This window comes from Cheilinus undulatus, linkage group 20 (genome assembly GCF_018320785.1).
Source record: "Cheilinus undulatus linkage group 20, ASM1832078v1, whole genome shotgun sequence".
NCBI lineage: Eukaryota > Metazoa > Chordata > Actinopteri > Labriformes > Labridae > Cheilinus > Cheilinus undulatus.
Window position 1 is genome coordinate 21,580,475 of NC_054884.1, and position 13,201 is coordinate 21,593,675.

At 38.0% G+C, this 13,201-nt stretch overlaps 1 protein-coding gene across 2 annotated transcripts in view; it reads left to right on the plus strand.

The window, feature by feature from the left end:
• Window positions 1-13,201, plus strand: part of gfra1b (gdnf family receptor alpha 1b) — a 43,731-nt gene that overhangs the window by 14,059 nt on the left and 16,471 nt on the right. For both annotated transcript variants that reach the window (XM_041815978.1, XM_041815979.1), the window contains exon 4: window positions 12,497-12,675. In XM_041815978.1, the coding sequence (XP_041671912.1) occupies window positions 12,497-12,675 (179 nt within the window). The remainder of the gene's footprint in view (window positions 1-12,496; window positions 12,676-13,201) is intronic.

Sequence of the window (13,201 nt, forward strand, 5' to 3'; positions counted from 1 at the left end):
GTACACAAATTCACAGCTAGAAATTACTTAAAGCAGAGTGTTTGAAGTAAGAAAGGAGAACAGCGTAGGGATGTACGATATTGGTTTGTTGCCGATGTCTGATATGCTGATATTTACAAATCAATTCAGCTGATACATTTATTGATACCAATGTTTAAATGTAGTTCCGACCTAAAACTTCAGTTTTGAAAACACACAATTTGAATTTTGAAACTTTCAGTCCTTAGCATATACTGGAATCATGATAAAGAAAAATACTTAACCTTGTGTTGATCTCTTGACCCAGCCTAAAAATCCACTAACATATTTGTTTCCAGCCAATATTTACAGCTGATACAGGCAGATTTTATAGCCAGAATATCGGTTGTAAATATCTGCAGAAATGTTCATATCTGCCGATACTGATTATTCAGTTTTGAAGCTAATATTTGCACACCTAGGACAAAGTCTCTGTTGCTATAGTAATATAATTTGGCAGCTGCTTATTGTTGAATATTTGTTTAAGTCCTCAGATGCTTGTCCCTGAACACACTAGATATTTTGGAACAAAGTTGCTGTAAACATGTGAAAAGACCGAGAGCTATGTGTGACAGAATTTTAGATTTAGACTGTTAGAAAGTTTATCACCTCTTTCAGGTATGTAAGGCTCAGTGACACATGAAAGCAAAACTTTAATCACCACACCCCTGATACTACAACCATATAATAACACTTATTGTTTCAATTTATTACAGTCTGTTGTTTAGTTTGCAAAGTGTGCCCTCTTTTCAAATAGCCACTAGCCAAATGCTGTGTTTTTTCATTGTTGTGTGAATTTTCACACCCTGTAAGCCCCAGTGGTGGGCTGTTTATTAAAATATAATAAACAACAGAGTGATTTGTGATGGAAAACAGTGTGAATAGTGCCTATCCTATTCTGTTGAGTTATGTACACATTCTGATTCCACCAATAGCATCACAATAAAAGTCTTCCTGTCTCAATTATGGAGAGCAATATCAGGAAATGGATTGTATTCAGCTGCAACATAATGACTTAAAAGTCTCCTAAAAATGAGAAAAGTCTTTAACCAGACAGGGGTCTGGCAGCAGACCAGACATCTCTGACGGCCGCTTTCACAGACCATTCGTCTAAGACGCCATATATCTCGGGTAGCCATTATTAGCTGGTATAAAATATTTCCAGTATCGCTCTTTTTATTTAAATTCAGTTTTATTCATAAACAAAACTGGCAGTTAAACTCATGAAATAACCACATTGCAAGTATAACAGACTAAGCAACATTTGGTAAATGAGATAGAGAAAAAGATCGGAGGTCCAATTTGGGATTTAATTTTGTATAGACCCGTTTAAGAAGTAGTTTCATGAACAGTGGCTTTAAATTTGTTAGATGAGCTAAAGCTAACATAACTACGCTAGCTATGTAATTGATGTTACTACATAAGCCAATATTGCTACGTTAGCTTTAGCAATGTGAGCTTTAGCAAATGTAGCTATGTAGATAACATATCTACGTAGCTTACATAACTGCTTTGTGTACTTAGCTTTAGCTAGGTTAGCTATTTAGCTCTGTTATCTCCTGTATAGCTAAGTTAGCTGTAGCAACATGAGCTTTTGCAAATGTAGCTATAAAGATAACATAGATAGATAGCTTAAGTAGCTACTTTGTGAGCTTAGCTTTAGCTACATTAGCTAAATAGCTACATAAGCTACGTAGTTTACGCAGCTAACTGATCTACGTAAACTACCCTTGCTTTAATAGAATGTTTTCATGGAGGAAAAGCTTTTTTCCTCCATGAAAACATTCTACCTCCAACCTACCTACCTCAGCCTCCAAAACCTTAGGTTTTGGAGGTCAGGTTTTTAATCTTTATCTTTTGGTATCCTAACTGTTACCTCAACTTTTACCCTAACCCTAAACAGAAGTCTAATCCGATTTTATTTTGAAAGTTTTATTGGTATTTCTGTTCTGAGATATACGCCATCTCAGATGAACAGGCTACAGCCAGACTGTCTTTTTAAATGCAGGATGAGAAAAATAAACTCAGACTTTTGGCACTAAACTACATGGCTGTCATGATGCAGATGTGATTCTGGCTTTTGTGGCTCAAACATATGGCTGATAGGTCCAGTAGAGCACAGACAGATGAGTCCTCAGTTTAGGTTGTGTCATTCTCTAAAAGTTGATGAAGTATCTTTTCTGTGAGTTGGCACACTTTTGTACACATTTAGCCAACACACCCACAACATCCTACAGCAGACGCTACACCTCATTTTTCATGATTCCGAAATTTGATTTAACATATTTGCGATGTCTTTCATTACTGAAATTTGGCCTGGGGTTTGATAACACAGCCTTATGTCATACAACAAATCTAAAACATTTTATACAATGCTTTACACAGACTTTTAATGCCAACTAAATAAAGACATTTTTCTTTAATGCATCAAGATGTGCAACCACAGCATTTTGTACTCTGTCTTCTGCTGCCAAAAAGGGGCCAACCATTTCAAACTGGACCAAGGCCTAAAAGTGACTGTGGTGCCCAGAAATAAAGACAAACTTAAATAAGGAGTTAAATCTGAAGATTTCAACTCAAATCATGGTTAGCTGAGTTTAAACTTTTAGCAGTGGTTTAGGTTTCCAAGTTCCCTTTTAATTGATCACCTTGTGGATAAACAGTTTAAGTATGGACACTTGAGCAACTCCCTTAGGCTGCCATCCATCAATAATATAATTGTTGCCTTGTTTGTTGGGATTTCCATGCTCAGTATTACATCACAATAAATATGGTAGACATTGGCAACGCAGAAAGCACTGTTTAAATGAATAAAGAATTACCAACTGTCTAGAGGATCAAATAAAAGAAAGAAATAGCAGGTCTGGTTGGAACTAAGGGAGATTTTGCTAATTACATGCCTACACTTAATAAATGGGTCTTGGGTCTGGTCATAAATACTGAGAAGCTGGCCTGGCTTTAGCGATGCTGGCAGAGAGCCTGCTAGAAGGCAGGGTGCCATAAAAAGATTGGGCAATGACCACTGCTGTTTTCTTTCCATTATGAGATGACAAAGAGGGCACTTAGTGGAAGGATGACTTTGGAAGGATTAAGCACAGCAGTGACACATTGTGAAGGAGGCTTTTGGACAATTATCTGAAGCGAACAGAGAATGAATAATTTAGATTTTTTGTGGTTTAACATTTGGAGTAGTGAACAAAAGGGGACATTTTTAAAACTACATAATCAGGATAGTTCACAATAGAGAAAAACACATATTGTAGTTTAAGATTAGGAATCATCTGCATAAAGGATTACTTTTTCATAGCGAGTTACTAATTAAAAAAAGAAAACCAAATCAACATTAATAGGTTTTTATCTACAATCCCAATTCCAAAAAAGTTGGGCTGCTGTGTAAAATGTAACTAAAAACAGAATACAATGATTTGCAAATCTCATAAACCCACATTTTATTCACAATAGAACATTATAACAACATATCAGATGTTGAAACTGAGACATCTGACTATTTTGTGAAAAAATATTGGCCAATTTTGGTTTGAGAGCAGCAGAACTACTCAAAAGAGTAGGAAAGGGGCAACAAAAGGATGGAAAATTAAGTGGTACAAATGAAAAGTAGCTGAAGGAGCATTTTGCAACTAATAAGGTTAATTGGCAACAGGTCAGTAACATGATCGAGTTTTAAAGGAGAGAGGTGGAGTGTCTCAAAAGTAAGGATATGCAGACGTTCACTAATCTGCATAAAAGCTGCATCTAAAAAAATGTGGACAATTATCATAAAACATCAAATTGCAAATACTTTGAATATTCCACTATCTTTAGGACATAATATTACCAGATATTCAGAGAATCTGTAGACATCCTTGTGCACAAGGGATGGGATGCTCATGATCTTTGGCCCTCAGGTGGCACTGCACTAAAAAACAGGCATGATTCTGCACTGGAAATCACTGCATTGGCTGAGGAATAGGAATAGAAATCATGTTCTGTCAACACAGTTCATCGCGACTCACAAATGCAAGTTAAAGCAGTATCATGCAAAGAAGCCACATGTGAACATGATTTAGAAACCCTGCTGTCTCATCTCGACCACACTCATTTGAAATGGAATGAGGCAAAATGGAAAACTGTTCTGTGGTCAGATGAATACAAATTTGAAATTTTTTTGGAAACCACAAACACTTGTTTGCATCTTTGATGGTATGGGGTTGCATCAGTGCCAATGGCATAGGCAGCTTACACATCTGGAAAGGCACTATCAATGCTGAAAATTATATTCAAGTTTTAGAGCAACATACACTACTATCCAGACGACTTCTCTTACAGGGAAGGGCTTGCATATTTCAGCAAGACTACAGACTGCTGTTAAAAGAGGAGAGGATTCTAAAAACAAAAACCTAAATATTTGAAAAACTGTATGAGCTTTTCAGTTATTGTAATTTGGTGTTCAAGTAATTCAGATCGCACAGTGAAAAAGTTTGAAAGCCTTATAATGTTAGCATCACACTAATTATCTGTTGTGAGATTCTTCTTGTCCAGCAAAAGACTTTTATCTGAGATGGACATTAAGAAGCATTTTCATGACTTTATTTTCCAGCATCTATTAACTGAAATCCATACAGAGATGCTTTTTTTCAGAGATGATTGGTCAGTAAAAGCCTATATTAAGAACATGTAAGAAATTGCACAGTATGATACAGGAGGTTTGTGGTGTCTCAGAAGCGTAGCTTTAAACCAAGCAGGCACACATCCCACTGTAATGAGCTCAGGCTAAAGTTGTATGTCTATTGTTCAGCCTTCACTTTTGAATCAAGGCATTACAAATACTGAACATATTAGCAGGTTTACAATTCTCTAAATTTTACTGAATCAGTGAACAACGCCCCCAACGATGCTGTAATTAACTTCACCATTGACATTATTTTGTAATCCCACCTGGCTGACAGCTTCTGTAAAGGTCTTTTGTATGGCAGGTCAAAGGGCAGCTTGGAGTGTTTGGTTCACTGTCTCTTATGGTCATCATCAATGGCAACTGGATGGCTTTGCTCTAGGCTTGAAATTTAAGAAGGCTTCTTAGCACAGATCAGGATTTCTTGAGACTCGTAGAGTTAAATGTTGAGCAGATACATTCTGTAGGACTTCATTACCTGCTATGTACTGCTGGATCCAAAGAAGGCAGCTTGTATTGATCACATTCACTCTACAGAAGTGACATCATTCATACAAAAGCAACAGCTCAGATATCTTCTCAGCTCCATCACGTCATGCAGCATATCACTGATTCCCACTTAACATAAAACTCCATTCCTGCCAGTAAAAAGTGGCGTGTACTAGGGGTGTAACGGTATTTGTATTCGTCCCGTACCATCACGGTACGGCCGTCACGGTTCGGTTCAGTAATACGACGAATACGTCTGAGTGAGTATTACAAAAAATTCGAGTTCTCACTTCAATCCAGGTGGAGGCAACAAGCCTAAAAGCTGCCAGCAACCGTCATTACAGAAGAAGGAGCAGTTACAAAAACAAACGAAGAAGAGTGGAGTTAGAAGAGCTGAAGTCCGAGTTGAAATCGGCAAAAAAGACGCTAATTTACATACTTAACAAGCTAACTTGCGGTTGTGTGGTGATGCGTTCAAGTTAACCCATTTGTTGCTTCAACCTCACTCATGGCTTAAATCATCTGTAACTTGTATTTACATGAACAACACGAATTGTATTTTTTTGTTGTTTTGTTTTGAATCAAGCCTTCAAAGTCATAAACTTCCAAAAAAGTGACAAAAAAAATTAAAACTAGCATCTTTCTTTGTGTACCAGTAATTGAGGTAAAAATGTCCAACCTTTGGTCTCAGAGCTCCAAACAGTCACTGGAGGATCCCAGCCCACATCTCTAGGCACTTGTCAGATGTAAGTAATGGGTTTTGTAATATGTGATTAACCCAAGGTTCAAGAATGTATTCAGATTTAATCACGGCTCATTCTGCAATGCATGAAAGAGAGCGGCAAGCTTCAATTCCACCTCAAAAGGCAGAATTACTGAGTTCGCTCGTCCGTGCCGAGGCTGAGGATACAGTTTGTGTTACCACACGGGAGTCAGTCGAGCAGGAAGGACTTTGAGTACAACAAATGAGAAAACGGAGATGTGATTCATTGTGTCGGCCATACAGTGCTTTTAGCTGAGATGAAGGGATAAGGCACGATGTCAAGATGGAAGCAAAGATGGCTAAGGTCATTTACCTAAAATCAGAGAAAGTAACATCCAATCAGGTGTTTGCTTTTTATAAGTTAATGGAGAACAAAATCACATTTATATCACATGCTCTTACAGGCTTTATATATTAAGGTAATTATAACTGATCTGAATTCATATTCAGTCAGTTTTGATCAGCCTTGTGAGTGTAATTTCTTAGGAAATAAAAGCTCTGCCTGCTGTGACTCTCTCACACTACAACGCTCTCCTGCAGCTGTAACATAAACAAGAACAGGCACGTCCATGCCGTTAACAGACCGTATATACGGCAACGGCATTAACGAGCACTGAGAAGATGGGCTGCTGATAATGCAAGTACTCAATAAGATCCACCTCACGTTCAGAGTCTGCCTCGACCATCGTGCTATGTATCTGTGACAGCATCTGTGTCACCTGTAGCCTTTTTACATGCAGACACCGACTCTGTCTGCACAGTGCTCAGTTCTCTGACTACTAATGGTGATATCAGACAGTCTTTTACTGTAAATTAGTCATCAAGATGAGAGAACTTTTGGTTCTCATCATTGGTTCTCATGGCACTATGACTCACCTAGGTCACGTGACTGACAGCCCAAATGCTGCGATAAATATTTGGCACCACCACAGTCAAAGTTTTACAAAGGTGAATCGTTCAGCTCAACTAAAATAAGTAATCATAAGTATGTTGCACCTTATTTTTTGAATAATGTACAGAACAATCTGAATCAGTCAGAAATTGATAACTCTTATTTGATGATCACCAAACACAACAGTATTCTGAAAGTGGCATTTCAGTCAAAGTAAGCTGTTTAATTGCACACTGCACTGATATATTATTTTCTGACTAGTGCTAGGGATGTAGAGATGCATTGATTTAACATTTGTGTCAGCTGATATCGGATCTGTTGACAAACATCAGTCATCGGCAAATAATGTGACATGAATAGATATCAGTAGCCAATGTCTAAGAAAACTGTTAAGCAATGCTAGTGTAGGTAGTTTTAAAAAAGTGATCCATTACACATTGCGAGTTACTTTATAAAAAGTACTCACAGATAAAAGTTACATGACTCGAAGGTAGCTCCACTTTTCAAAGTCAATGCAGGTTACGCTGCTATATTTATGACATGAAGTGCAAGGTTTACCACCGTAAAACTTCTAATTCGAGGAAGCAGTGTGATGATTGATGATTCAGACCGCCTCCCGCTGTTTCTTGCTCGTTCGCCCCCTCCCTCTTTCACTCTCTCTCATGCTGAATCCTCACTTTAAACACCGTGATTTGCCTGTTTATCATGTGGAAATCAACCATGGAAGTACACTAGATAAAGGGATACATTTGTTCGTTCAGTCACCTAACACAGTGTTTCCCAACCATTTTTCCTTGAAGCCCCCCTACATGCACCTAAGAAAAGCGGAGCCCCCCCAGGACCCAAGAGTGAAGAAAAAGTGACACACTGACGCCAAAAATCAACAAAGATTTGAATTGTTTCACTGATAACACCCTAAAGAGAGGCCTATGAATGCTTGTTTTATCTAAAGACCTTTGCATAAACTACTTACTAACTGTTTTATCATGGTTTTAGTCAATATTTGCAAATCTATTTTTGGCAGCCTCAAAGCAGACAAAGCCTCGCGCCCCCCCTTGAGATCTTTGGCGCACCCCCTGGGGGGTCCCGGACCCAAGGTTGGGAACCAGGGACCTAACAAACCCTGGATTAAGGCACGGTACAGATTGCCTAGTGTGAGTGAGTCCTAAAAGTTGCTCTCCATCTCTCCAACTTGGCACAGCTGGGGCCATATGAAGCGCTCTGTCAGGATGGATGGATTCAGAGAGATTTTGAAGGACTGACAGAGCCACAGACTCATCCTCTCTGCTTATTTTCATTGCAGAATGAAACAATTTGCCACTTTTTTTTTGCAGTAAATACAAATAGGGCGTAATGGACCCAGTGAGCATGGTTCGGGTGTGTGACATTTTTTCGTATTAAGGCTTGGTTTTGCTTCTGCATGGACGGTCACATGATTGATAGGGGAGCAGACTCTGCTCTTACCAGGGAAAGATGACATTTTAATTTTGTAGGAAAAAAACTGCATGAGGAAAGAAGATGTACAGTACACATGGTTCATGGTAGAGGAAGTAGTTTGTTTGTTTTTATTTGTAATACTCTAAATGGTAAAACTGTGTACCTTTATTTATCTATTTAGTTATTTTGACTCCATACTCTATTGTTCATTTGTTTTAAACTTATTCTCCCTCCATGGACCCCAACGCACATTTTTCCAAGAGGAGAAATTAGAGGAGTAGGGGGCAGTGGGGCTGGGTTGTAATGACACATTACAAACAGTGTTTGATGTTGTTTTGATATACAGTATTTGATATTTGATAGTGTTTTGGTATTGAGAAATAAATATCTAAAATTCAGATGTTTTGAGGTTATTTTATAAATGAAGTAACATTTACTATCGCATATTATTCACACACAAAAGTACTGAAAATGGGTACTGTTGTGTGCCATACCGGTTCACAGGTACCGGGAATCGGTAACGTACCGGTTAAAATGTGAAAGTTACCCATCCCTACTCACTTGGTCTGGTGGTCTCTGGCTTCTAGCTTTGTGTTAATGTGGAGTTTACTGCAGTGGAGAGTTGTTTCTGGTCTGGGAATAGTTAACGCTACATTGTAACATTCTTTCCTTTTTGTGCAACAAATTCGAAGTAGAGTTTATATCTCCACGCATCTAAAGAACTTCTTGTTTGAACTTCTTGCCATTTTTCTCTCCCTACTCTATGGACTCTAGCAGATGTGTCACCTGATTCAGTGAGTGCACATTAAAGGGGATGCTTGATTTGGTCTTTTGTGTGCTCCTGTTTTACACTTAGTTGACGAATTAACAGTAACATCAGAAACAAGTTTAATAGTTTACAGTAACAGTTATGTGAATAGTTCATTTGCAATGTTACACTGCTGGGTTACAGGAAATGTAATATGATTACAGTACTGCATCTCCTTCACTTGGTACTGTGTTACACCTTACACTGCTGTTAAATCAAAGAAGGGATTTTTTTACTGGGTGGATAAAGACACCTGTTGGAGAAACATGATCTGTTACCTTGGTCAAAATGGGAGTATCTACCAGTTCATTCCTTTATAGCTGGTGAAAGTTCTTGTTGTCATATGTAATCAAAGAGTTTCTGTTGTAACAGTGTTTATAGACCTTCTGAATCATCACAATGTCTCTCCCACACCAGCCTGGACATCAAAAGGGACATGTTACAGACTAGATTAAGTAGCTAAATAAACAACCTTGATCACAAATTTCCCACTGTAATCTTTGTAGAACACATTTTGTTCAGAAAGAGCTTTGAAAGCTTTAAATGTCAGTATCAGACACATACAAACCATTTGATGAAGTATAAAACGGCGGACTGGCAACATCGTATTAGCAGCAGAGGTACTGAACAGGCTAATGCTAACAAACGCCGATGTTGCACTTTGAAGTGTGACCCTGTTTACAGGCAACTTTCAGCCAAATAAGACCTTGACAGTAATGCGTTCTAGCAAATTCCTCTTAGTGTCATCTGTTGAGCATATTTCTGCACTTTAATGAATGACTAAACATTGCTGGGGCGGCTACATAGACATCAAGGCTTAAGTATGCCTGTGTACAGAGAAACACCGTAGTGACAAAAATCATGTGGCGTGAAATTTGGTTGGCATGAATCTAATTATATCTGTAAAAATCCCTGGAGGCATCAAGTTTAGATCATCTTTCAGCCTGTTTCTGCTGTTTACTGTAGTGAAGATGTCATGAGATTTTGATCTCAATAATTCTTAAACTACAGTTAAAAAGATAAGAGTTTGAGTTTCTGTCGTATTGAAAGATATGAGAGCTCAGGCTATTGTACCTTTGGCTTTTTGTTGGAGGTTTATCACAAACAGCAGCTTTAATGAAGTCTGAGCAGGGATCTGATAATAACCTGAAATGCCCCCTTTATACAGAGTATTCAGGGTTCAAATGTAACAAAGCAACTGTAGCAAAGAAAGCAACTGGAGCAACAAATTGGAGCAATAATTTAATAATGAATCCACTCTAAAACAGAAATCTACTTCCACATGGCTTCTATCGTGGTTTGTTTGCAAATAAAAACATGATTCAGCTCAACCTGGTTCAGTGCTCCCATAGAGTCGCTCCCCTACATAATTAAATCAATTGTTGTGCAAAACAGAGAAACTGTGTTTATTTATGGAAATACACCTAATGGACTTTATAGAGTTGTGTAAATCTTTGTTCTGTGACCCTGTGATAAAGTCTTGCTTCTCATTGTTTCAATTTATCTTCACATTAGTGGAAAAGCAGCCTTAATTTACCTTCCTCCATTACATAACGGCTTACTTTGCAGTTCACCTGAGATATGCAGAGGAGTTTGGATGGAACTGGATCCACGTTCTTTAAAAAATGGATTCATATTTTGTTAATTATATCAAAAGGGTTGGAGATTTTGGACTGCTTATGAAAAGAAGATATTTTTCAGTCCCTTTTAGAAATTCTGATAAACAGTGTCAACAATTTAATCACTTCTTATGGACTGAACTTTCTGAAGTTTGTACTAAGCAGATAATGAATGACTTGAAATGACCAAACAATAAAATGTTTAAAATCATATGAATGTTTTACCATTTTATTGATTTTATTAATTGATCAAGGTCATTATGATTTGGCTTTTTTTTTTCTTTACAAAACAAATCCCCATTAAAAGCTCTTTAATGTCAGAAAGATAACAGATAGGCTGCAATCACAGCATTGAGTCTGTGTGGATAGGTCTCAATCAGACTTGCATCTGGACACTGCAATTTTATTCCATTCTTCTTTGCAAAACTGCTCAGGCTCTATCAGGTTGCACAGGGGTCAGGCATGAACTGCCCTTTTCAAGTCCAGCCACAAACTCTCTACTGGATTGAGGACAGGGCTTTGACTCGGCCACTCCAGAACATTCACCTTGTTCTCTTTAAACCCTTTCTGTGTAGCTGTCGCTGTATGCTTCAGCTCATTGTCTTGCTGGAAAATAAATGTTCTCTCAACCCCTGGTTCGCTTGTAGACTGAATAACATTGTCCTCCAGGATTTTCCTATACTTTGCCGCATTCATTTTAACCTCTACCTTTGAAAGGCCTTCCAGGGCTGGCTGCTGAGAAGCATCCCCACAGCATGATGCTGCCACCACCGTGCTTCACAGTGGGGATGGTGTGTTTGTGCTGATGTGCAGTGATTGGCGTCTGCCAAACATAGCATCTTGTCTGACGGCATAAAAAAACAGCACTTTGGTCTCATTAGACCAAAGAACTTTCTTCCACTTAACCAAGGAGTCTCTCACTTGCCTTTTGATGAACTCTAGTTGAACTTTAATTTGAGTTTACCTCTACAATGGCTTTCTCTTTACCACTCTGCTATAAAGCTTTGACTGTAGAAGAACCCAGGCAACAGTTGTTGTATTCAGTGTCTCTCAAATTTCAGCAGCTGAAGCTTGTAACTAGCTGTCTTGGTCATTTTTTCACTGTTCTCCTTTTTGCAGGATCACTCGGTTTGTGAGGATGGTCGGATCTAGGCAGATTTACACATGTGCCATTTTCCTCCCATTTCTTCATGATGGATTTAACTGAGCTCTGGGGGATGTTCAGTGCATTGGAAATAATTTTTTATCCATCTCCTGACTAATACTTTTCAATAATCTTCCCCTGAGTTGCTTGGAGTGTTCTTTTGTCTTCATGGTGTAATGGTAGCCAGGAATACTGATTAACCAGTGACAGAACCTTCCAGACACAGGTGTCTTTATAATACAATCACCTGAGACATTCACTGCACTCAGCTGATCCCCCTTGTCACTAACCGTGAGACTAGTGGCATCAAATTGCTAGACCTCTATTGAATTAGGTCAGTTACTTTAAAGAGGGTGAATATTTATGCAGTCATTATTTTACATCACATATTTTTATTTAATTGGCATAACTTTGTAGAACTGTGTTTTCACTTTGACATTAAAGATGTTTCTTTAATTTTTTTTTTTTTTACAAAAAAGCCAAATTACATTGACCATGATTGATTTATAAAAAGGTAAAATATCTAAGAGGGTGAATATTTTTCATAGGCACTGTAATTCACTTACAGCTGGATCATTTTTAGTATGTTACATCTGCTGACGACTAACAGATGTCTCATGAGTAAATGTGTGACAATGTGTGTCTCTTGTCTTTTAGCTGAACCTGCATCAACAAAGGAGAACAACTGCCTGAGTGCCGCCAAGGCGTGTAACCTGAATGACACGTGTAAGAAGTACCGCTCAGCTTACATCAACCCCTGTACCAGCAGGGTGTCTGCCTCTGAGGTTTGCAACAAGCGAAAGTGCCACAAAGCTTTGCGACAGTTCTTTGACAAGGTAATTGTTTATTTTGAGCAACGTTTGCAACTTGTATTTGTTTGAGTTTTTAGTTGCTGCTTAAACCATGAAAAACTTGTGATAGATATCAAAAGTTAATGTTTCTTTTCTTTAAGAGGGATTTTCCATTATTTTAATCCATCAATAACACTCTTAAGCCTTTAGATTTTTTTTATTCCACTTCTACAGGAGGGAAATATAGCCAAATGTTAATCTTTTTTTCCCTGTTAAAGCTTGGATTGTCAGAATATCAGTACTTAAAGCTTCAAAATCTTAATATAGTCATACATTTTAAACTATTCATAACTGGTTTGATACCACAGCATCACAAAGAGAGGTCCTAGCTACTCCATATTGGGCAATTTCTTCTTTTGAACTGGCAAAAATTGCAGGAAAACTCCCATACAGTCTTAAAATTGCTCAATAATACTAAGGCAGTGTTTTGGTGATGTAGTTTTTTAAAGTTTCACCACATTGACTCATTAGGATTAGCTGAGGTTTTAACAAGGAAGGAGAATTTACAGAT